Below are 23,701 nucleotides of genomic sequence, written 5' to 3'. Positions count from 1 at the left end.
ACACCGCCTGATTGAGGCGGTTGCACCGCCTAGCAGAGCTCGAAGACTAAGCCTCTAGGCGGTGCCACCTCTGTCAGGGGCGGTTGCACCTCTTGCCAGAGCTCGAAGACCGAGCTCAGGCGGTGCCACCGCCTGACTGAGGCGGTTGCACTGCTCAACCAGAGCTCGGAGACTGAGCCAAGGCGGTGCCACCTCCTGGCTGGGGCGGTTGCACTGCCCAGTCTCGCTCGGAGATTGAGGCCAAGCGGGGCCACCGCCTGGCTTGGGCGGTTCAACCGCCTGGCAGAAATCAGGGTCCGAATGAGTTGATACATTCGGCCCAATTTGGGTTTTTCAAGGGCCCAATTGCCCCAAGATTAAGTTAATGGGATCACCTCCTATTTCCAACTTAATCATTGTGCTAACTACAATATTTCCTAAGACCTTTACTGCAACTTGCTCCAGTGCGTCAATCGCTTCTTCCGGCGAGCTTCCGACGAACTTCCGTCGATCATCCGATGAACCCTCGGTGATGCTCCTACGGACTTCCGGCAAACTCTTGGACTTGCGACGATCCACTTGGTGAGTTCCGACGAGCTTCTTTGGCAAGCTCATGGACTTCTCAGATTTGTTCCCGTAGAACCTCCGACGACTGTCCGAACTTCCGTCGAACTCTCGAACTCCCAACGTGATCATTGTCTTGACTCCGGCGCAACTCCTGCTGCATATCTTATTTTCATCGTAGTTAATCCTGCACACTTATTTCAACATATAGATTAGATAACAAATGACAATTGACTTCATCATCAAAATCCGAGATTCAACAATCTCCCCCTTTTTAATGATGACAATCAATTAATAATGGAGTTAACCTTAACTCCCCCTGTCTATATGCCATACTTGAGATAAGTCATTCTTGAATTCAAAACCTTTGAATTCAAGAGACATATTGATAGTTAAAATCATTTAAACTTATCAATACTCCCATCATGATTCCCATCATTTTGTTTCTCTCTGAAGATGATGTCGAGGCTTGACATTCATTTTCAAATTTTACATAACAAGTTTGAATGATGATAATAGTAGCAATTCATCATATTGTAAGATATCAACATGTAAAACTGCGAAGTAAGATTTTGATATCATTACATGATACAAACAAGGCATAATGCAAATTATAGCAATCATAGCATCAATTCATATATCTCTTGGTGATGCAAGCATGACATTAATACTCATATATTTCTCCCCTTTGTCATCAACAAAAAGCATGGTAATTATGATACCAGTAGAATAATATAAGCGAATTTTGAGCATAAGTGTGATAGTTGTTCATGCCTTTACATGTTATTTTCCAATAGTAAGTGGTAGGAAATCAATTATACAAGCATATAAAGGAAAGCATGATACGTAGATTGCTTTGAATACTTCTTCCTTTTTATTTGTTATAATCTTTTTGCATGAAGGAGGAAGGCTATTTGTGATTTTACTTTGAGTAAAGTTAAAATCGATGAGAGATTAAATCATGCTTCATTTTTACAAGGATCAAGATATGTATGCGAAACAAATCTTTGCAAGTAAAAATACTATCATCCATATTTCAAGATGGAATTTATAAGCAGGAATCATTTCATCAAATCCATTTCAGAAAAATATTTTTCATAAGTGTATGAGAAAATCAGATTGTTAGGATACCAATTGTTAAGCGAATCCGAAAATGAAATTAACACTTTCATGCATTCGGACAAGACTATGCTATAGATTTTTAAATACAATCATGAAGACAAAACATGCTTATTGTTATGGAAATTTTAGTATTCAACACATAATTTTCAGCATGTTATTTAGGCATGTAATGGCAATCAAGTGATTTTATCATTCAATAAAGTCCGAAAAATAATTTTAACTAGTTTATGTATTCGGACACATCAACATTCCTAATTCTCTTCTTATGAAATCAAATTGTTCTTCACTTAGAGGTTTTGTAAAAATATCAGCTAGTTGATGTTTAGTATCAATGAACTCTGATTACATCATGATTAGTAACATGATCTCGTATAAAGTGATGTCTAATATCAATATGTTTTGTTCTTGAGTGTTGTATAGGATTCTTCGTTAAGCATATTACACTTGTGTTATCACATTTAATGGGAATATTTTTAAGATGAACTTTATAATCTTCTAAGGTGTTTTTCATCCATACAACTTGTGCACAGCATGCACTTGCTGCAATATATTCAGCTTCGGTTGTTGATAGTGCAATCGAGTTTTGTTTCTTAGATGACCAAGAAACAAGGGCATGTCCTAAAAATTGACATGTTCCTGATGTGCTTTTTCTATCTAGTCTATAGCCAGCAAAGTCCGCATCAGAATAAGCAATTAACTCAAGATTCTCTGATTTTGGGTACCATAATCCTAGATTTGTTGTACCATTAAGATATCTAAGTATTCTTTTAATTGCTTTGAGATTAGATATCTTAGGGTTTGATTGAAATCTAGCACAAAGTCCTACACTGAACATGATATCTGGTCTAGTTGTACTGAGGTAAAGTAAACTTCCTATCATGCCCCTATAAGTTTTTTGATCGAAGCTTGTTCTACTTTCATCAATTTCTAACTTAGTAGAGGTGCTCATAGGAGTGTTAATAGCTTTTGAGCTATTCATATTAAACTTTTTTAGCAAATTCATAGCATATTTAGTTTGACTAATAAAGATGTCATTGCTTAGTTGTTTGATTTGTAAGCCTAAGAAGAATGTTAATTCTCCCATTAAACTCATTTCGAATTCAAGACTCATAGTTTTAGCAAAAGATTCAGAAAGAGATTTATTCGTAGAACCAAAGATAATATCATCAACATAAATCTGAACAATGAGAAAATTATTTTCAAAATTCTTGATGAACAATGTACTATCAACCTTGCCTTTTGTGAAATTATTTTCAATAAAAAAAGATCTAAGTCTCTCGTACCAAGCCCTCGGAGCTTGTTTTAAATCATAGAGAGCTTTAGTTAATCTAAACACATGATTAGGGAGGCTATTATTTTCAAATCCAGGAGGTTGTTCAACATATACTTCTTCGGAAATAAAGCCATTAAGAAAAGCACTTTTAACATCCATTTGAAACAACTTAAAATTATTACTACTAGCGTAGGCAAGGAGCATCCTTATGGCTTCTAATCGAGCCACAGGAGCGAAGGTTTCTTCGTAATCGATATATTCTTCTTGGTTGAAACCTTTGGCCACTAATCTAGCCTTGTTTCTAACCACGATACCATATTCATCTTGCTTGTTTCTAAAAGCCCATTTAGTATCAATAACTAAATGGTCAGTTGGCCTAGGAACAAGCTTCCACACCTCATTTCTCTCAAATTGATTTAATTCATCTTGCATTGCGATAATCCATGAATCATCTTTCATGGCTTCGTCAACACATTTGGGTTCAATTTGGGAGAGAAAAGCAGCGTTGGAACAAAATTTTTTAAGAGAAGAACGTGTTTGAACCCCCTTTGATGTGTCTCCTAAGATTAGCTCCTTAGGATGAGCATCTACATACTTCCAATCCTTGGGTAAGGATGTTTCGGAAGTGGACGCATCCAAGTTGCTAGTTGGAGATGGGGTTTCATTTAAATTCAAGGAATCAAAATTAACATCATCATCAAAATCGTTTTTCCTAATTTCGAAAATCTCATTGAAGACAACATGAATGGATTCTTCAATAATTAAGGTTCTTTTATTGAAGATACAAAAAGCTTTAGAAACCGAAGAATAACCAAGAAAGATTCCTTTATCGGATTTAGTTTCAAATTTTCCTAAGTTATCTTTTTCATTCAAGATAAAACACTTACACCCAAAGACTTTAAAATATAAAACATTGGGTTTTTTGTTGTTCCATAACTCATAGGGAGTTTTGGTGAGTAAGGGTCTTACTAGAACTCTATTCAAAATATAGCATGCAGTGTTTACGGCTTCAGCCAAAAAATATTTGGGTAGGCTATGTTCATTCAACATGATTCTTGCCATTTCTTATAAATTTTGATTTTTTCTTTCAACTACTTCATTTTGTTGAGGATTTCTAGGAGTAGAGAAATTATGGTTGTATCCATTGAGTTCACAAAATTCTTGGAAATCATTGTTTTGAAATTCACCACCATGATCACTTCTAATTGACGAAATCATAGAACCCTTCTCATTTTGAACAAGTTTACAAAACTTGGTAAAATATCTAAAGCATTCATTTTTCTATTTTAAGAAGTAAGTCCATGTGTATCTGCTATAGTCATCCACAATGACGAAGGCGTATTTGCTACCTCCTAGGCTTGATGTAGAGATTGGTCCGAACAAGTCTATATGGATCAATTGTAAGGGCCTAGAGGTGCTTATTTGATTCTTAGATTTGAAACTACCCTTAATTTGTTTACCTAATTGGCAAGCATCACATACATTATCTTTGATGAACTTGATATGAGGAATTCCTCTTACAAGTTCTTTAGATGATATTTGAGTGATTAGTTTCATGCTAGCATGACCTAATCTTCTATGCCATAGCCAAGCATCCTCATTCAAAACTGAAAAATACATTTCATTACACAAATCATTGATGTCAATAGTGTATATGTTATTTTGTTTTAATGCAATCATAGACATGTTTTTGTGTGGTTTTTCAATGATGCAAGCATTAGATTCGAATTTGACAATATATCCTTTATCACATAATTGACTAATGCTCAAGAGGTTATGTTTTAAACCATCAACTAACAAAACATCTTCGATAAAGAAGTTGGATTTGTTACCTATGGTTCCTTTGCCAATGATTTTACCCTTGTTGTTGTCTCCGAAGGTGACATAGCCTTCGTCTATGCTAGTGAGCTTAGAGAATTGAGATGGATCTCCGGTCATATGCCTTGAGCATCCACTATCAAGGTACCATCTCTTGCTCCTAGCTTGCGATGGTATAGCTTTCTACAAGAAAGGATGATTTTTAGGTATCCATTTGCTTTTGGGTGCCTCAAAAATAGATCTACATTGTTTATCATGTTGCATAGAATTTATCATGGTTCCTTTAGGAACTCAAATTAATTTGTTCGGACTAATTTTCTTGAATGGACAATAATGCGTTTTGTGTCCAAGTTTGCAACAAAAGTTGCATTTGCTTTGGTGTCGAACATGTAAGATGGGGCCTTTCATGAAGGTGGTTGGATTTTGGTGAGGACTTCTCACAAATCCGATTCCACTTCTTTTGGGAACGTGACCCTTGTTTGCAAGGATCATGTTCAAGGACTTGCTACCAACCTCGAATTTTTTCAAGGTGTCCTTAAGTAGCAAGTTTTCCTTTTGGAGAGTTTCTAGATCATGGCATTTTAGGCATGAACCTAAACTATCATGATATTCAGTTTTTAACTTACCGAAATTACAAGTAAGACTATCATGCTCCTTTTTTAGCAATTTATATTTTCTACTAATAATCTTGCATTCATCAAATAAGTCATGGAAGGCATTTAATAATTCATCAAATGATAAATCTGCATCTATTAAATTTGTTACCTCCTCTCCGATGGCCATTAAGGCATAATGAGCAACTTGCTCGGTGTTGGACTCCTCTTCTTCGGACGCGCTCGAGTCATCCCACGTTGCTTTGAGTGCCTTCTTCTTTGATGTTCTCTTTTTGACTTGGGGACAATCACTTTTGTAGTGTCCCGGCTTTTTGCATTAGTAGCAAATAACTTGGTCCTTCTTGGGTTCAATTTTTTTTTTGTCATTCTTAAACTTGTTTCTTTTAATAATTTTTTAAAATTTTCTTGTTAGAAGTGCCAAGTCATCGTCACAGTCCTCATCACTTGAGTTTTCTCTCAAGTGGTCTTCTGAAGTTCTAAGTGTCATATCCTTCCTATTCTTTGGAAGGATGTCTTCTTGCTCTTCATGAGCTTTGCAAGTCATCTCGTAGGTCATTAATGACCCGATTAGTTCTTCAAGAGGGAAGTTGTTTGGATTTTTCGCCTCTTGAATAGTAGTGACTTTAGGATCCCAACTCTTAGGAAGGGATCTTAGAATCTTATTTACGAGCACAAAATCTGAAAAACTTTTTCTGAGTCCTTTTAAACCGTTGACGACATCCGTGAAACGGGTAAACATGTCGCCAATAGTCTCACTCGGTTTCATCCGGAAAAGTTCGAAAGAATGTAACAAAAAATTGATTTTTGACTCTTTCACTCTACTTGTGCCTTCGTGAGTCACTTTGAGTGTGTGCCAAATATCAAATGCGGTTTCACAAACCGAAACACGATTGAACTCGTTTTTATCAAGTGCACAAAATAAGGCATTCATAGTCTTTGTATTAAGAGCGAAAGCCTTCTTCTCCAATTCATTCCAATCGATCATTAGAAGAGAAGACTTCGAAAATCCATTTTCGACAAGATTGACAAGATTCCAAATTTCAAAATCCATAGAAATAAGAAAGATCCTCATTCGGGTCTTCCAATAGGTGTAGTCCGTCCTATTGAACATGGGTGGACGTGTAATAGAATGGCCCTCTTGGTTTCCGGCGTATGCCATCTCTCTTGGGTTTTAATCCATTTGAGAGTTAACCCCGCTCTGATACCAATTGTTAGGATCAAGAGCACTAAGAGGGGGGTGGGGGGGTGAATTAGTGCAGCGGAAAACTTTCGACGATTAAAAAAGTGTTCGTACGATAAAAGTGATTTCAGTAAGAAAGTCGATTCGTAAATCACTTTTTAACTTTTGATTAAGTTAGATACAACAAAGATATAAATGTAGTTTGAAGTTATGGTTCAAATCAGATAGTAGGCGCAAACTGAAATATGATATTCGTACAAAAAAAACTGATTTACGTCTAAATGCTGATTCGTAAATCACTTGATTAAGTGAGATGTAGTTAAAGCAAGGATATAAAGGTAGTTTGCAGTTATGATAGAAATCAAAACGTAAGCGCAAACTGAAATATGATGATCGTACGATAAAACAGATTTACGTCTAAACGCCGATTCGGAAAGTGCAAAGCTTGAAACCCAATCGTATATGCGTAGAAAGCAGTAAGCTTTTGAGGAGGTTTGCAGTAAAGATAAAATGCTAAAGTAAATGCAAACCGAGATTTAGAGTGGTTCGGTCAATCTTGACCTACTCCACTTTTGGCTTCCTCCACTGACGAGGTCACCGACGTCAACTAGAGGCCTTCCTTCAATAGGCAAAGGCCAACCACCGTTTTACAGTTTCACTCCTTTTGACGGGCTTAGGAGACAACCCTTACAGAATTTCCTTTCCTCTCTTAACAGATTAGAACTTGGAAGAAAAGAGGAAGAAGAACTTTCAACTCATACAACACTTTTGAGCTCTAAAAATCACAAAGTAAAATCAGAATTTCGGTGGTTTTTGGGTGCCCTTTCAGTGCTGAAAGTGTGGGTTATTTATAGGCGCCAACCCAGTTTGAATTTGGAGCTCAAAACTGTCAATTCCCGGAATTTCGGGATCTGGCGGTTGCACCGCCTGATTGAGGCAGTTGCACCGCCTGGCAGAGCTCGAAGACTGAGCCTCTGGGCAGTGCCACCTCTGTCAGGGGCGATTGCACCTCATGCCAGAGCTCGAAGACTGAGCTCAGGCGGTGCCACCGCCTGATTGAGGCGGTTGCACCGCTCAGCTAGAGCTCGGAGACCGAGCCCAGGCGGTGCCACCTCCTGGCTGGGGCGGTTGCACCGCCAAGTCTTGCTCGGAGACTGAGCCCAAGCGGGGCCACCGCCTGGCTTGGGCGGTTCAACCGCCTGGCAGAAATCAGGGTCCGAATGGGTTGATACATTCGCCCCAATTTGGGTTTTTCAATGGCCCAATTGCCCCAAGATTAAGTTAATGGGATCACCTCCTATTTCCAACTTAATCATTGTGCTAACTACGATATTTCCTAAAACATTTACTGCAACTTGCTCCGGTGCGTCAATCGCTTCTTCCGGTGAGCTTCCGGTGAACTTCCGTCGATCATCCGATGAACCCTCGGTGATGCTCCTGCAGACTTCCGGCAAACTCCTGGACTTGTGACAATCCACTTGGCGAGTTCCGACGAGCTTCTTTGGCAAGCTTATGGACTTCTCGGATTTGTTCCCGCAGAACCTCCGACGATTGTCCGAACTTCCGTCGAACTCTCGAACTCCCAACGTGATCATTGTCTTGACTCCGGCGCAACTCCTGCTGCATATCTTATTTTCATCGTAGTTAATCCTACACACTTATCTCAACATATAGATTAGATAACAAATGACAATTGACTTCATCATCAAAATCCGAGATTCAACAGAATATCCCATGTGTTCTTGCTCAAACAAATCCCTAGCTAGGGTCATTCGGATTGAGAGAGAAAGAGTTATCCAGGAGAATCTGATTAGAGCGAGACTCAAATAGAAACTATATGAGCCTGATAGTACCATGCCTGGTATACATCTTTTGGGGTATGAGATGGATAAGGTACTATAGATACACGATAACTAAGGATAAATAGATCCAATAGATTAAATTCTCCTGCATCGTCTGGGGACTACGACGTAGTAGCCTAGTATGTCTGCAGTCGATGTGTCAAGTGAATTATTATGGAGATAATAATTCACTTAGCTAAAAGGAGTTCTGACAGGTATAATTCACGGCCAACTCGATATTGGGCCTAGAGGGTCACACACATATGGTAGGCATTGCAACGAGTAGAGGTTCGGATATGAGATATCCATCAGAGCCTCTATCTTATTGGAGATCCAATAAGCTCATGAATTATTGGATCCTATGGATGAGATCCAATAAGAGCCAATGAGAGATTATTGGATAAGAGATCCACTAATCTAAGAGGCTTGGGTAGTTGGATGAAGATCTAATACCCAATAGGGTAAGATCCATTAGGGTTAAATTGATAAGGGGCCTCTATAAATATGAGGGAACTAAAGGTTCATAGGCTATAGCTTCTTTTGGTTGGCATCTACTATTCTTCTCTCCCCTTCTCCTCAAATAGTAGGCTTGGAGATTTGAGGAGCATCTTCATAACCTCTATTGTGTGGATCATCACTAGAGAGGAGGACAGTTGACCTCCTTCATCCTCTCCTATAGATCTGCAGGTTTTCAGGGATATACGATCTCCCTGGGTAATTCTCTTATGCATAGTTTTTCTATTTCGGGGGATTTTGTGCACCAATCTTCGCACGACGACAAACACATCTTTAAAAATTTTGAGGATTTTGTTTTCTATTCTTCTGCTGGGCATTTGATGTTGCCTCTAAATTTTCCTATAGTGGTATTAAAGCCAGATTGCTCATGCAAAAGATTGGCTTTTAAACTACGTGTGTTGTGTTCAATCGAAATTATTTTACGCGATTGCTACAATTTTTTTCTTGCAGTTTTCAAATATGCACTGCACACTTTCTTTCTATTAAGAGGTGTTTTAGATAAAGCTTTTGATGTCAAATTTGTTGATACAAAAGGGGAAGAAAGGGCAACAACTATTGTTGCCCCTTGGATTGGCCAACGACTGCTTGCAGCCTTAGCCGAGAGCTCCAATTTACTACTCTCGGCCTAGCCAAAAGCAGTAGGAACAAGAGCAGCATGGCTGCTCTCAACCTACTGCATGGTAGCCCCTGCAACTAGGTTTCCTAGCTGCAAGGGGCACCCTTAGCGGCTAGGGTTTCATGGCCATAGGGGTTGCCCCAACGGCTAGGAGTTCTGGTCGCATGGGGCACTTGAAGTCCATGGCAGCCCTGCAGCCATAGTTTCTTAGCTACAAGGGATTCCTTTGTGGCTAGGGTTTCCTAGCCATGCAAGGTAGTCCAATGGCCTAGGATTCCTGGTTTTTGGGGAGTCTCTATATGGTATGATTTCCTTGCTCAAGAAGGAACTACCTGCCATGTGAGGAACCTACCATGTGGGACACCATATTGTACGGAGCCCAAAATGCTGCATATAATTAATTAAAATAGTTTAATTAATTATTATTATCTAGCAGTCCTACATGGTGATGTATACATGTGATGTATGATGTAGTCAGATGATCATGGACCATGTGATATGTGTATGAGTGATGTGATTACTATTATTATTGAGGCCTGCGAGCTACTAATTTATTTCTCATTTATTATCGGTCCTGTGTATATGTGATTAAGTTGTAATTACATAACGAGGCACAGTAGTAGAGTGAAAGCGATAGCAGAATCCATGAGGCCGAGACAGACGATCGTAACCGATGGAGATGCGCTGAGATCCCAACGGAACCGACGATGATGACATGGACGATCATAGGGCATGGAGATGTGCCATTACACATATAAATCTTGATGTAAGTGATCAAGCTCACTGGCTTGAGCTTCATCATATTAGGATGTAGTCCATAATCATCTGGTGTGATTGCTCATATGATGTGTGATTGATTATACACCTACTAGATATGTATATATATTTACATGTGTTGAATCTCGTATTTTGATGATGAAACCACTTGATATATGTTTATGATTTAATCTGTGTTTTCAGTGACGCAGGATGCTTCAATTAGGATGAGACAATTAAAGCAGAAAAATCATGTTGTGCCGGAGGAACATGTCGGAAGATTGGACGTCGGGCCGGTGGATCGGTCGACGTATCGACAGAAGGCTTCGGGCCGTGGACTTGGGCATCGAGCCAAGAAGAGCAGGTATTGTGCCAAGGATATCGGAGTTGCGGAGTCAACTGGCCGATTGGGCAATAGGCTGCAGGAGAGGACGATGCGCCGAAGAATCAGACGAAGCGTCGAGGGACCAATGACATGCCGGACAACTTGGTTAATTGCTTAGAATTAATTGTCTCAATCGAAATTTTGTTTTAAGTGTGCAGGATTAACTACGATGGAAGAAAGACATGCAACAGGAGTTGTGCCGGAGTCAAGACAATGATCACGTTGGGAGTTCGGGAGTTCGACGGAAGTTCGGACAGTCGTCGGAGGTTCTGCGGGAACAAATCCGAGAAGTCCATGAGCTTGCCAAAGAAGCTCGTCGGAACTCGCCAAGTAGATCATTGCAAGTCCAGGAGTTTGCCGGAGGTCCGCAGGAGCATCACCGAGGGTTCATCGGGTGATCGACGGAAGTTCACCGGAAGCTCGCCGGAAGAAGCGATTGACGCACCGGAGCAAGTTGCAGTAAATGTCTTAGGAAAAATCGTAGTTAGCATAATGATTAAATTGGAAATGGGAGGTGATCCCATTAACTTAATCTTGGGGCAATTGGGACCCTGAAAGACCCAAATTGGGCCGAATAGATCAACCCATTCGGACCCTGATTTCTGGCGGGAGGTGCAACCGCCTAAGCCAGGAGGTAGCACCACCTAGGCTAAGTCTCCGAGCGAGACTGGGCGGTGCAACCGCCCTAGCCAGGAGGTGGGACTGCCTGGGCTCAGTCTCCGAGAGAGACTGGGTGGTGCAACCTCCCCTGACAAGAGGTGGCACCGCATGAGCTCGGTCTTCGAGCTCTGGCAGGCGGTGCAACTGCCTCAGTCAGGAGGTGCAACGGCCTGAGCTCAGTTTTTAAGCTCTGGCAGGAGGTGCAACCGCTCCTGACAGGAGGTGGCACCGCCCAAAGGCTCAGTCTTCGAGCTCTGCCAGGCGGTGCAACTGCTCCAATCAGGAGGTGCAACCGCCTGATCCCGGAATTCCGGGAATTAACAGTTTTGAGCTCCAAATTTGAACTGGGTTGGGGCCTATAAATACCCCACCCATTCAGCATTGAAGAGCATAGACAAACACCGAAATCTTGATCCTTTTCTGTGATTCTTAGAGCTCAAAATTGTTGTAAAGGCCAAAAGTTCTTCTCCCTCTGTTCTTCCAAGTTCTGAGTTGTAAAGAGAGGAGAGAAAATTCTGTAAGGGTTGTCTCCTAAGCCCGTCAAAAGGAGTGAAACTGTAAAAGGGTGGTTGGCCTTCGCCTATTGAAGGAAGGCCTCTAGTTGACGTCGTTGACCTCGTCGGTGGAGGAAGCCAAAAGTGGAGTAGGTCAAGATTGACCGAACCACTCTAAATCTTGGTTTGCATTTACTTTGAGCATATTATCTTTACTGCAAACCTCCTCTGAAGCTTACTGCTTTCTGCGCATATACTATCGGGTTTCAAGCTTTGCACTTTTCGAATCAGCGTTTTGACGTAAATCAGTTTCTTCGTACGAACATCGTATTTCAGTTTGCGCTTATATTCTGGTTTTCATCATAACTGCAAACTGCCTTCATAGATTGACTTTAACATCATCTTGCTTGATCTTAAGTTAAAGTAATCTTAGAATCGGCTTTCAAACAGAAATCGTTTTTATCGTTCGAACGAAGTTTCGTTTTAATCGCAGAAAGTTTTCCACTGCACTAATTCACCCCCCCCCCTCTTAGTGCTCTTGATCCTAACAATTGGTATTAGAGCCTGGTATTTCTCATTTCGGACTTACACCCGAGAGAATTGACTCTTCATGGCTTTCAAGAGGGCTTATCGGTTTTTCGTCCACCGTTGTTTAACGGATTGGACTACACTTATTGGAAAACTCGAATGAGAGTTTTCTTGATTTCTACGAATTTGGATTTATGGAATATCATTGAAAACGGTTTTCAACTTCCCTCTAAACCGATGAACGAATGGTCGGATTTGGAGAAGAAGTATTTTTCTTTAAACGTAAAGGCTATGAATGCCTTATTTTGTGCTTTGGACAAAAATGAGTTCAATCGGATTTCTACATGCGAAACGGCTTTTGACATTTGGCGAACACTTGAAATCACACACGAGGGAACTAGTAGAGTCAAAGACTCGAAAGTTAACATTTTATTGCATGATTTTGAGCTTTTTCGAATGCAACCAAGCGAGACTATAGGCGACATGTACACCAGTTTCACGGATGTCGTCAATAGTTTAAGAGCTCTTGGAAAATGTTTTTCGGATTTTGAACTCGTAAACAAGATTTTGCGTTCTCTTTCTAAAAAATGGGATTCAAAAGTAACTACAATACAAGAAGCTAAAAACCTAAACAACTTACCACTTGAAGAACTAATTGGTTCGTTGATGACATATGAAATGGTGCATAATGCACATGATGAACAAAATCACCTTCCAAAGAACAGGAAGGATTTGGAACTCCGGACAAATGAATACCACTTGAGCGATGACTCAAGTGATGAGGACAATGATGAACTTGAACTTCGAACACTAAATCTTAATAAGTTTATTAAACAAAAATCTAAAATAGACAATGAACTTGAACGAAGGAAGAGGCCAAAGAAGAGGAAGGCAACCAAGGATGAATCAAGAACTTCCAAAGGTGAAACGGCGAATTGGGCTTTGACGGGCTTCGACTACAAGGTAAGTAACTCAACTCCCTTAATTTATTTCGAAATTACATGATGCTCTTCATAATGCATTTTTTAGTATAGAATTAATTTTCCTGAAAATTACATGTTTAAAAAAAAATTGATGAAAATGCAAAATTTATGATCATGCTAGTAGTTCTGAAAATAATCATGAAAAATACATATTTTATGATAAACAAATAAAATGATCTTGATTGAAAATATGATATCATGGTTAAGAAGTAATAATGTGTATTACATTGATTTCCATTGTTATTTCTCGATTTTGATTAAAAATCATGTTTGATTTGAAGAAATGCATAATGATGAAATTAAATATTTTGATTAACAATTTTATGCATGAGATTTTAAGCTGATGATAAGCATGTGTTATTTTCATGAGTGTATTTGAAAAACTATGGCAAAAATGTGCTCGAATGCATGAACTTGTTAAGATTATTTTTTGGACTTTTTTTATTCAATGTTTAAATCACTTAATTGCCATGATGATTTTATACTATTACATGCCTTAATAACATGTTGGAAATTATATGTTTTGGATACATATATTTTTATGATCATGAGCATGTTTTATCTTCATGATTGAACTTGAAAATCTATAGCAAAATCTTGTCCGAATGCATGAAAGTGTTAATTTCATTTTCGGATTCACTTAACAATTGGTATCCTAACAATCGGATTTTCTCATACACTTATTATATGAAAAATATTTTTCTGAAATGGATTTGATGAAATGATTCCTGCTTATAAATTCCATCTTGAAATATGAATGATAGTGTTTTTGCTTGCAAAGATTTGTTTCACATACATATCTCCTATGATTCATGTGCAGAAAAAGAATTTATAAATCATAATACAATGAGATTTCTTATGCAAATATAAAGTGCTTTTGTGATTTTTTGCTAAAGAAAATGATTATTAAAATCATGATCTTGATAATTATAACATGAAGTTCTTTATAAATCAAGATCGTTCATTATGCTCCTTACATTTATCAAAAAGGAATTCTTCAAATGAAACGTAACTTGTCTTTTGATTTCTTAGAACTCAATGAAGTGTCATATTGATATCTTGATACTTAGAATATTTTAAAATGTGATCTTGATAAGAATGTTTCAAGTTGCTCTTTGTACTATATCTTTTCAAATGAATCATGAGCCTTGATATCATATATTTCATAATATAGAAATAACAAGATTTCTTTGCCTTGTATGTCTTGTGTGATGATTGTACATCAATTTGCTTTATTAAGAATTATATGAATCTTGATCGTGAACTTGTTAAGAAGAATTTTAATGAACCATGAATCATATCTTTGGTATTCACAAATTGATCCTCATTGATATCTTTTATTGATATGATAAATTATCATCTTATGATATATCGCATAATTATATCATGCTTTGCGATTGTATCATGTGATCTTTGCTGAATTTTCACATTGATATTCTTCATGACATGATTTCTTTGCATTGTTGTCTTGTATGCTTCATGTGATAATATGAATACATGAAACACTTATGATATGATTTTTATGCAATTCCTTGTATTCATGAAATGTTTATCTCATCACCTAATAATTCTTCTTGATATTCCTTATGTGATGAGAAGAATACATGAAATATTCATTAATTTGTTTTGATGTATACAAATAAGAAGTTTCGATCATGTATGGTAGGATGTAATTTGACAAATTTGGTACCATCATGTTGCAAATTAAATGATGATTAGGAATCATGCATTAATGATGATTGTATATTTTATGATTTGGCAAGATGCATGCAATGATGAAATATTCATGAATTTGAAATGATGCATGTAATACTTATGACAATGATGTACATGATGTATTGCATATGATATGTATAATGAATGCCTTAAATGATGAATGTTTGGTATCATGATGAACATGTTAATAAATGCTTAAAAATTTTAATGTTTGAGTATCATGTATGATATACCCATTAATGATGATTGATTTATCTTTCGGTATCGTGCATGAAAAATAAGGCTTTTGAAATTGTGTATGTTTTAATTTGAATATATAATGATGCACAAATAAAATTGATATTTACCTTTGTCATAATCTGAAAATTGAAAAAAGGGTCTTCCCTTCTTTTTGACAATGACAAAGGGGGAGCAAGAATTTCTAGAGTGGACATCATGAAAAGAGGCAAACTAGCTAGCTTACGCAATTCAAGATGAAAGCAAAAATTACACTCCTCTAAAGAGAAGATGCAAATGTAACACTTGCTTAATTGTTTGCTTGCCTCATGTAAAACATTATCTCTTGCTAGTTTGGCATTTTGCTAGCTTGCACTTTGCAAAGAAAGCAAAAATGACACTTCTCAAAAGAGAAGAAAGAGCTTGTTATCTTGAACATCACAAGCTTGCCAAACAAAAATTGCAAAAGTGCTATCTTGCCTATCTCAAGAAGCAAAAATTGCATATCGTAAAAATTTGCTAGCTTGCAACTTGCATATTTCAAGAAGCAAGAGTTGCCTTCTTGAACATCTCTAAATTGCTAGCTTGCAAGTTCTAAAATGTTGTAACATTGCTAGCTTGCATGTACTAAAAGTGCTATCTTGTATACCGTAAAACTTGCATATCTAAAATTTAATAGCTTGAATGTTCTAAGCATGATGTAACATTTGCTAAATTTTTTGGCTTCAAAACTGCATGATGATAAAACATGATATTATGTTTTTCATGCAATGAGTTGAACCAATATCATAAACACTTGATTGTGGTACTTCTTCTTTTTGTTGATGACAAAGGGGGAGAAGTATGTTGATGACATGACATGTTATGCATAAGTTTATGCATAAGTTCGTGTTGCAAGTATTCATGATGAATATTGCAATGACTTGAATTCAGTTGGAATTCAAGATTCTATCAATATGGCATATTGATAGGGGGAGTTTGTTTAAACTCCGGGAGTTAAGGTTAACTCCGTCATCAAGTAGTTGTCATCATCAAAAAGGGGGAGATTGTTGAATCTCGTATTTTGATGATGAAACCACTTGATATATGTTTATGATTTAATCTGCGTTTTTAGTGACGCAGGATGCTTCGATCAGGATGAGACAATTAAAGCAGAAAAATCATGTTGTGCCGGAGGAACATGTCAGAAGATTGGACATCGGGCCGGTGGATCGGTCGACGTATCGACAAAAGGCTTCGGGCTGTGGACTCGGGCATCGGGCCAAGAAGAGCAGGTATTGTGCCAAGGATATCGGAGTTGCAGAGTCAACTGGCCGATTGGGCAATAGGCTGCAGGAGAGGACGATGCGCCGAAGAATCAGACGAAGCGTCGAGGGACCAATGACATGCCGGACAACTTGGTTAATTGCTTAGGATTAATTGTCTCGATCGAAGTTTTGTTTTAAGTGTGCAGGATTAACTACGATGGAAGAAAGACATGCAACAAGAGTTGCGCTGGAGTCAAGACAATGATCATGTTGGGAGTTCGAGAGTTCGACGGAAATTCAGACAATCGTCGGAGGTTCTGCGGGAACAAATCCATGAAGTCCATGAGCTTGCCAAAGAAGCTCGTCGGAACTCGCCAAGTAGAACGTCACAAGTCCAGGAGTTTGCCGGAAGTCCGCAGGAGCATCACCGAGGGTTCATCGGGTGATCGACGGAAGTTCGCCGGAAGCTCGCCGGAAGAAGCGATTGACGCACCGGAGCAAGTTGCAGTAAATGTCTTAGGAAAAATCATAGTTAGCACAATGATTAAGTTGGAAATGGGAGGTGATCCCATTAACTTAATCTTGGGGCAATTGGGCCCCTGAAAGACCCAAATTGGGCCGAATGGATCAACCCATTTGGACCCTGATTTCTGGCGGGAGGTGCAACTGCCCAAGCTAGGAGGTAGCACCGCCTAGGCTAAGTCTCCGAGCGAGACTGGGCAGTGCAACCACCCCAGCCAAGAGGTGGCACCGCCTGGGCTCAGTCTCCGAGCGAGACTGGGTGGTGCAACCTCCCCTGACAAGAGGTGGCACCGCATGAGCTCGGTCTTCGAGCTCTGGCAGGCGGTGCAACCGCCTCAGTCAGGAGGTGCAACCGCCTAAGCTCAGTCTTCGAGCTCTGGCAGGAGGTGCAACCGGCCCTTACAGGAGGTGGCACCGCCCAGAGGCTCAGTCTTCGAGCTCTGCTAGGCGGTGCAACCGCTCCAATCAGGAGGTGCAACCGCTTGATCCCGGAATTCCGGGAATTGACAGTTTTGATCTCCAAATTTGAACTGGGTTGGGGCCTATAAATACCCCATCCATTCAGCACTGAATAGCATAGATAAACACCGAAATCTTGATCCATTTTTGTGATTCTTAGAGCTCAAAATTGTTGTAAAGGCCAAAAGTTCTTCTCCCTTTGTAAAGGCCAATAGGCGAAGGCCAACCAACCTTTTACAGTTTCTTCCAAGTTCTGAGTTGTAAAGAGAGGAGAGAAAATTCTGTAAGGGTTGTCTCCTAAGCCCGTCAAAAGGAGTGAAATTGTAAAAGGTTGGTTGGCCTTCGCCTATTGAAGGAAGGCCTCTAGTTGACGTCGGTGACCTCGTCGGTGGAGGAAGCCAAAAGTGGAGGTCAAGATTGACCGAACCACTCTAAATCTCGGTTTGCATTTACTTTGAGCATATTATCTTTACTGCAAACCTCCTCTGAAGCTTACTGCTTTCTACGCATATACGATCGGGTTTCAAGCTTTGCACTTTCCGAATCAGCGTTTAGACGTAAATCAGTTTCTTCGTACGAACGTCATATTTCAGTTTGCGCTTATATTCTGGTTTTCATCATAACTGCAAACTGCCTTCATAGATTGACTTTAACATCATCTTGCTTGATCTTAAGTTAAAGTAATCTTAGAATCGGCTTTCAAACAGAAATCATTTTTATCGTTCGAACGCAGTTTCGTTTTAATCGCAGAAAGTTTTCCGCTGCACTAATTCACCCCCCCCCCTCTTAGTGCTCTTGATCCTAACAACATGCGATGTACATATATATTAAATATGTATGTGTGTGACATGTTACATTAGGAGACCGAATCAAAATCCCCTCTCTCAATAATACTAAGTCAATAAATGTGAGGCAATTCGATTGACCCACATGTTCTTCCATCGTTATCGGTAGGGACCGATTCTTGTTATAGGTTGAGTTGGTCGAGTTCCTTGAGGCTCACCTATGTCGTGATTCACTATCTTGCCTATGACATAGAGATGTCACTAGTGACCTGAGGTCTTGGTATGCATGGTTAAGTCTCTCAAGGGTATATTATAGAATCAAACTCATCTTGAAATGATGATGTTGACTTAGATGAATATAATGGTTGGATGAGTCCCCCAAGACCATGATGGTTCAGAGGCCGAACAAGACGGGAATCACAAGAAGTTTGATCGGCAAGAGTTGCCTACCTTTTGGGCTTAGTATGATTGGTTGAGTCCCTCGAGGTTATACTAAGATGCTGATTTTATCCCGATCACTACTAGAAGTCTGTCAGACACTTCCGTTTACGTGTTAAGGGTATCTCATGACTCACCATAAAAATAGTGAGAGCAAATTAAGATAGAAGTCCATATCTTATTTGTTTAACTTTTTTACAAAATCTGCATGTTATTTATTTCTACTGCATCTTTATTTTCAGAAAATATCACTTTTAAGTCCCTTACGTAGCATACTTGATGTCAACTGCATCACTGGTCCGAATTATATGAGTTGGCTCCGCAACTTAGAGAATTATTCTCACGGTAGAGAAAATCATATAGGTCCTTGATAGAGTGATGCCTATGCCCGAGGAAAGGGCAAGCGAGGATGAGATTACTCGATGAAGTACATAGATGACTCTACTCTTGCTTAGTATTACATGTTGGGCTCCATGACTCATGAGTTATATAGACAACATGAAAAGATGGATGCCAAATCCATTCTCCTACATGTATGCAAACTATTTGAGGAACAGGGAAGGACTCAGCAATATGAGATATCCAAGAGCCTCTTTTGCGTTTGGATGACTGAGGGGACACCAGTTCAAAACCATGTTATAAAGATGATTGAGTGGATAGAAAAACTCACAGGTCTAAGAATTATCCTAGAGGATAACTTGTGTGTGAATCTTGTGCTTCAATCCCTAGTAGATTCCTTTTCACAGTTCATAATGAATTTTAATATGAACAAACTTAAGGTGACTCTCCCTAAGCTCCTCAATATGTTGAGGGAAGCAGAGAGCACTATCAAGAAAAAGAAGCTAGTTCTCTATAATGGTAAGACCAGAAAGGAAAGAAAAGAAAGGTAGAAAAATCTCTTAAGAAGGGCAAGGGCAAGAGCAGACCAGGTAAAGCAAATGTTGCTAAGAAAGACTCAACAAAGGACAAAGATCAGTACTTCCACTATGGTAAAGATGGGCACTAGAAGAGGAACTGCAAGGAGTACCTTTTAGAGAGGGCGAAACATAAGCTTGGAGAAGCTTCAAGTACATTCATGATCAGTCTCCAATTGTCATACTCTTATGATAACACATGGGTATTGGATATTGGTAGTGCTTATCATATTTATAATTCATTGCAGGTTCTAGCAAGACCTAGGAGATTGGCAAGAGGCGAGATGGATCTCAAGATAGGCAATGGAGCAAAAGTTGCCATAGTAGCTATTGGAGAGGTCACCCTACATCTGTATGGTGGAGCTATTATTGCATTAGATGTATATTATTTTATTTCTTTTATTATCAAAAATATTATTTTCATTTCATGTTTAATAATTAGTATATATAAATTAGTTTTTGAGAACAATGGTTGTTCAATAATATTAGATGATGAGATCATCACGAGAAGAACATTTCATAATAATTTGTTTATACTAGAAGCTGCTCCACATATCATAAATGTAAGTGTGTCCAAGAGGAAATGAGATGAGATGAATAGTGTATACTTGTGGCATTGTAGGCTAGGTAACATCTATGAGGGAAGAATTCAAAAGTTGCTAAAGGATGGATATCTAGATCCATTCGACTATGAGTCATATACAACTTATGAGCCTTGCCTTTGTGGAAAACTGACCAACTCTCCTTTTAGTAGAACTAGAGAGAGAGCCACTTAGCTATTGGAACTCATGTATAGTGATATATGTGGACCCATGTCAACTCATGTCATAAGTGGTTATTCCTATTTTATTACTTTTACTAATGATTTCTCAAGGTATGGACATGTGTACTTGATGAAGTACAAGTCTGAGGCTTTTAAGAAAATCAGAAAGTATAAGAATGAAGTGGAGAACCAGATTGGAAAGAGTATCAAGACTCTTCAATCAGATCGAGGAGGTGAGTACTTGAGTACAGAGTTCACCCAATTCCTTAAGGACCATGAGATTTTATCTCAATGGACACCTCCTTACACACCTCAGTTCAATGGCGTATGTGAAAGGAGAAATTATACACTGTTAGACATAGTGCGATCTATGATGAGCTTCATCGACCTACCCATCTTATTCTGGGGATACACCCTAAAGATCGCAGCTTACCTTCATAACAGAGTTCCAACTAAGTTGGTAGAGTAGGGAAATCTAGGGGTGATATCACATGCGCATCGGAAGAATAGAAAATAAAAATCTCAAAATTTCCCAAAGATATGTTCATCATCGTGCGAAGATTGGTGTACAAAATTCGTAAAACCAAAAATTACATATATAAAAGATTATATTTTACCTAGGGAGATCATATATCCCTGAATCTCTATAGATTTATAGGAGAGGATGAAGAAGATCAAGCGTCCTCCTCTCTAGGCATTGCGACGACGCTCCTCAAATCTCCAAGCTTGCTATCTAAGAAGGAGAAGAAGAGAGGAGAATATAATATGGTAACTAAGAAACCTCTAGCCTATGAGTGTTTGGTTCCCTCATACTTATAGAGGCCCCCTATCAACTTAACCCTAATGGACCCTGCCCTATTGGGTACTAGATCTCTATCAAACTACCCAAGCCTATTATATTAGTGGATCTCTACACAATAATCTCTTATTAGCTCTTATTAGATCTCATCTGATATGGCAAAAAATGGCGGACCCCACTCCTGGCAACGTCCCCCGCACGTGGACAGGCGCGGCGCCCCAAGAAGAGCAATGAGGGTGACGGTCTGCGTCCGGACGTCGCCTCGCTGAGCCCACAACCCCCTTCAGTTTACCCAGCACAGTAGGACGAGACAGAAGTAGGTAGCGGTTGAAGCTCGCCCATACCCTGCGATTCCCCGGTCCCCTACGCAACATCCTCGGCGATGTCGGACGCTATCAGAGGTACGGCCCCGACTGACGGGATGGCACGCCCGGTAATGCCGAGTCCCCCTATAAACACCCCCGAGCCAGAAGGAGAAGGGGGGACTTGCTCCTGGAAGGAAAACGACCTCCACGTCACTCTCTAACTTGATCGTCGGAGGGGTCGGGTGGAGCATCCCGACCCGACCTTTGTGCAGGTACCGAGCCAAGGCCCCCGTCCGGACACGCAGAATCCCCGCCCGGAGGAAGTCGCAGCGTCGCCCCGAGGCCGAGGCCGCGCCCGACCGCCTTGGCAGAGACGAGCAACGCCCCAGGGAGATCCCCGCCATTCGGACCCCCGAACGAGCGGAGACGACCCCTCGGGTCACGGCTAAGAAAAAGGTGTTTACCCTAACATAATGGCGCTAGAGGAAGGGTCGGTCCGAATGTCAAGCGATCAACAAGCTCACTCCGACGAACCCCCAGCCGTCAGGTCGCACACGACCGACGCAACGGAAGAGCATCCCCAACAGGAGGGGGTTCGGGACGAGCGCCCCGCTGCGATCTCGGAGCGCTATTGGCGATTGTTCAACGACCCTGGTCTGTCGCCGCCCATCGCCAATCCCGGTGGCCCGTCCCCCGTGCCGCCTCAAGCCTTCTACGACCTCACACACCAGGTCCGGGCTCTTACGGGAGTGATGCAGACCAGCATCCCGCTGGTCTCTCCTCCGACATCTTCACACTCAACCCTGCCTCCACCACGGCAATGGTCTGCCGCCCAGAACCCCGCACCGCTTCCCGAGTCTCCCGCTTCGCCTCCGGGCCAATCGACCCAACCCGGGAGCCGAGGAGCGGAGGATCCAGCGACGCACCTGACGCCCGTAGCCCCGCTTTCAGACTCGGCGGAGGGCCTGTGGGCCCAGCTACGCCTCGTAGGCCGCCGACTGGACGAGATGCAGCATGAGGTTCGCCGGACCAGGGGAGACCCGGGGGCTGAGCAACACCAGGGGTCCCCTTTCACCCCCGAGATTCAAGAGCATGCGATCCCGCCGCATTTTCGGCTCCCTTCATTAGACGCCTACGATGGCGCCACCGACCCGGCTGACCACGTAGCAGCTTTCCGCGCCCAGATGGCGCTGTATGGGACGTCCGATGCCCTGATGTGCAGGGCTTTCCCGACAACCCTACGAGGCCCAGCCCGGGCGTGGTACAGCAATCTGAAGACCGCGTCCATCGCCTCTTTCGACCAGTTGGCCAAGGATTTCGAACTTAACTTTCTGGCTCACGCCAAGCCGAGGCCGTCGGTGGCAATGCTCCTCGGGCTCAACCAGAGGAAGGACGAGCCCCTTTCTCACTTCGTGGACCGCTTCACCATACAAATTCGCGGGCTGACTGATGCTCACCCCTCTTTGATGATGCAGGCATTCATGATGGGCCTGCGGCCTACCCGATTCTTTTGGTCTCTGGTGGAGCGACCCCCCACTTCGGTACCCGAAATGTTACAACGCGCAAACCAGTTCGTCGCTACTGAAGCATGGATGGTCGGAAGGCGCGACGAGCGCAAGAGGGTTAAGCCAGAGTAGCCCCGGCAGCAACAGCCCGCTACCTCCCGGCGTAGGGCTGGCGGACTCGACGATGCGGTACCCAGGTCCCCTCCCCCAGGCCTGAACTCCTCCCGGACCGAAATATTTCTCCACATCAAGGAGAAAGGTCTTCTCAAAGATCCTCACCCGATGAATAGCCCGCGCGAACTCGCGGACCGCTCTAAATACTGCCGTTTCCACCGACAGCCCGGTCACGACACCGAGGAGTGTCGAGAATTAAAAAGGCAAATTGAGGAGCTCATCCACCGAGGGCACCTCGGCTCATACCTCCGGCCAGATAAGGAGCTCTCGCCACGCCCGAAAGGACCCATCGAGCAGCACATAGATGTCATAACCGGCGGGCCAGCGTCCGGAGGGAACTCCATGGCGGGCGGAAAGGCCTACGCCAGGGCCTCCCGAGCCGAAGCTTCCAAACATGAAAAAGGCCCCGAAGTCACCTTCCCGACCGGGGGACCCGTGCCAGCCGAACATGATGACGCGCTGGTGATATCAGCCAGAATCGCCAACGCGCAAGTAAGAAGGATCATGGTCGACACTGGAAGCTCGGCCG

The 23,701-nt window shown here is 41.3% G+C and overlaps 1 protein-coding gene across 1 annotated transcript; it reads left to right on the top strand.

Moving 5' to 3' along the window:
• Nucleotides 1-22,245: 22,245 nt before the first annotated feature.
• On the top strand, nucleotides 22,246-23,130 carry LOC135627533 (uncharacterized). Its single transcript, XM_065133659.1, has one exon. It carries the CDS (start codon nucleotides 22,246-22,248, stop codon nucleotides 23,128-23,130), a length of 885 nt encoding a protein of 294 aa, XP_064989731.1.
• The last annotated feature ends 571 nt before the right edge of the window (nucleotides 23,131-23,701 follow it).

The sequence above is a fragment of the Musa acuminata genome, chromosome BXJ2-11 (genome assembly GCF_036884655.1).
Source record: "Musa acuminata AAA Group cultivar baxijiao chromosome BXJ2-11, Cavendish_Baxijiao_AAA, whole genome shotgun sequence".
Taxonomy (NCBI): domain Eukaryota; kingdom Viridiplantae; phylum Streptophyta; class Magnoliopsida; order Zingiberales; family Musaceae; genus Musa; species Musa acuminata.
Note: the sequence above shows the minus strand (reverse complement) of the source record. Positions and strands in the feature narration are given on the sequence as shown.

Bases quoted from the DNA above. Each gene is read 5' to 3' on its own strand.
- LOC135627533 (XM_065133659.1), top strand. From the start codon at position 22,246: ATGCAGACCAGCATCCCGCTGGTCTCTCCTCCGACATCTTCACACTCA.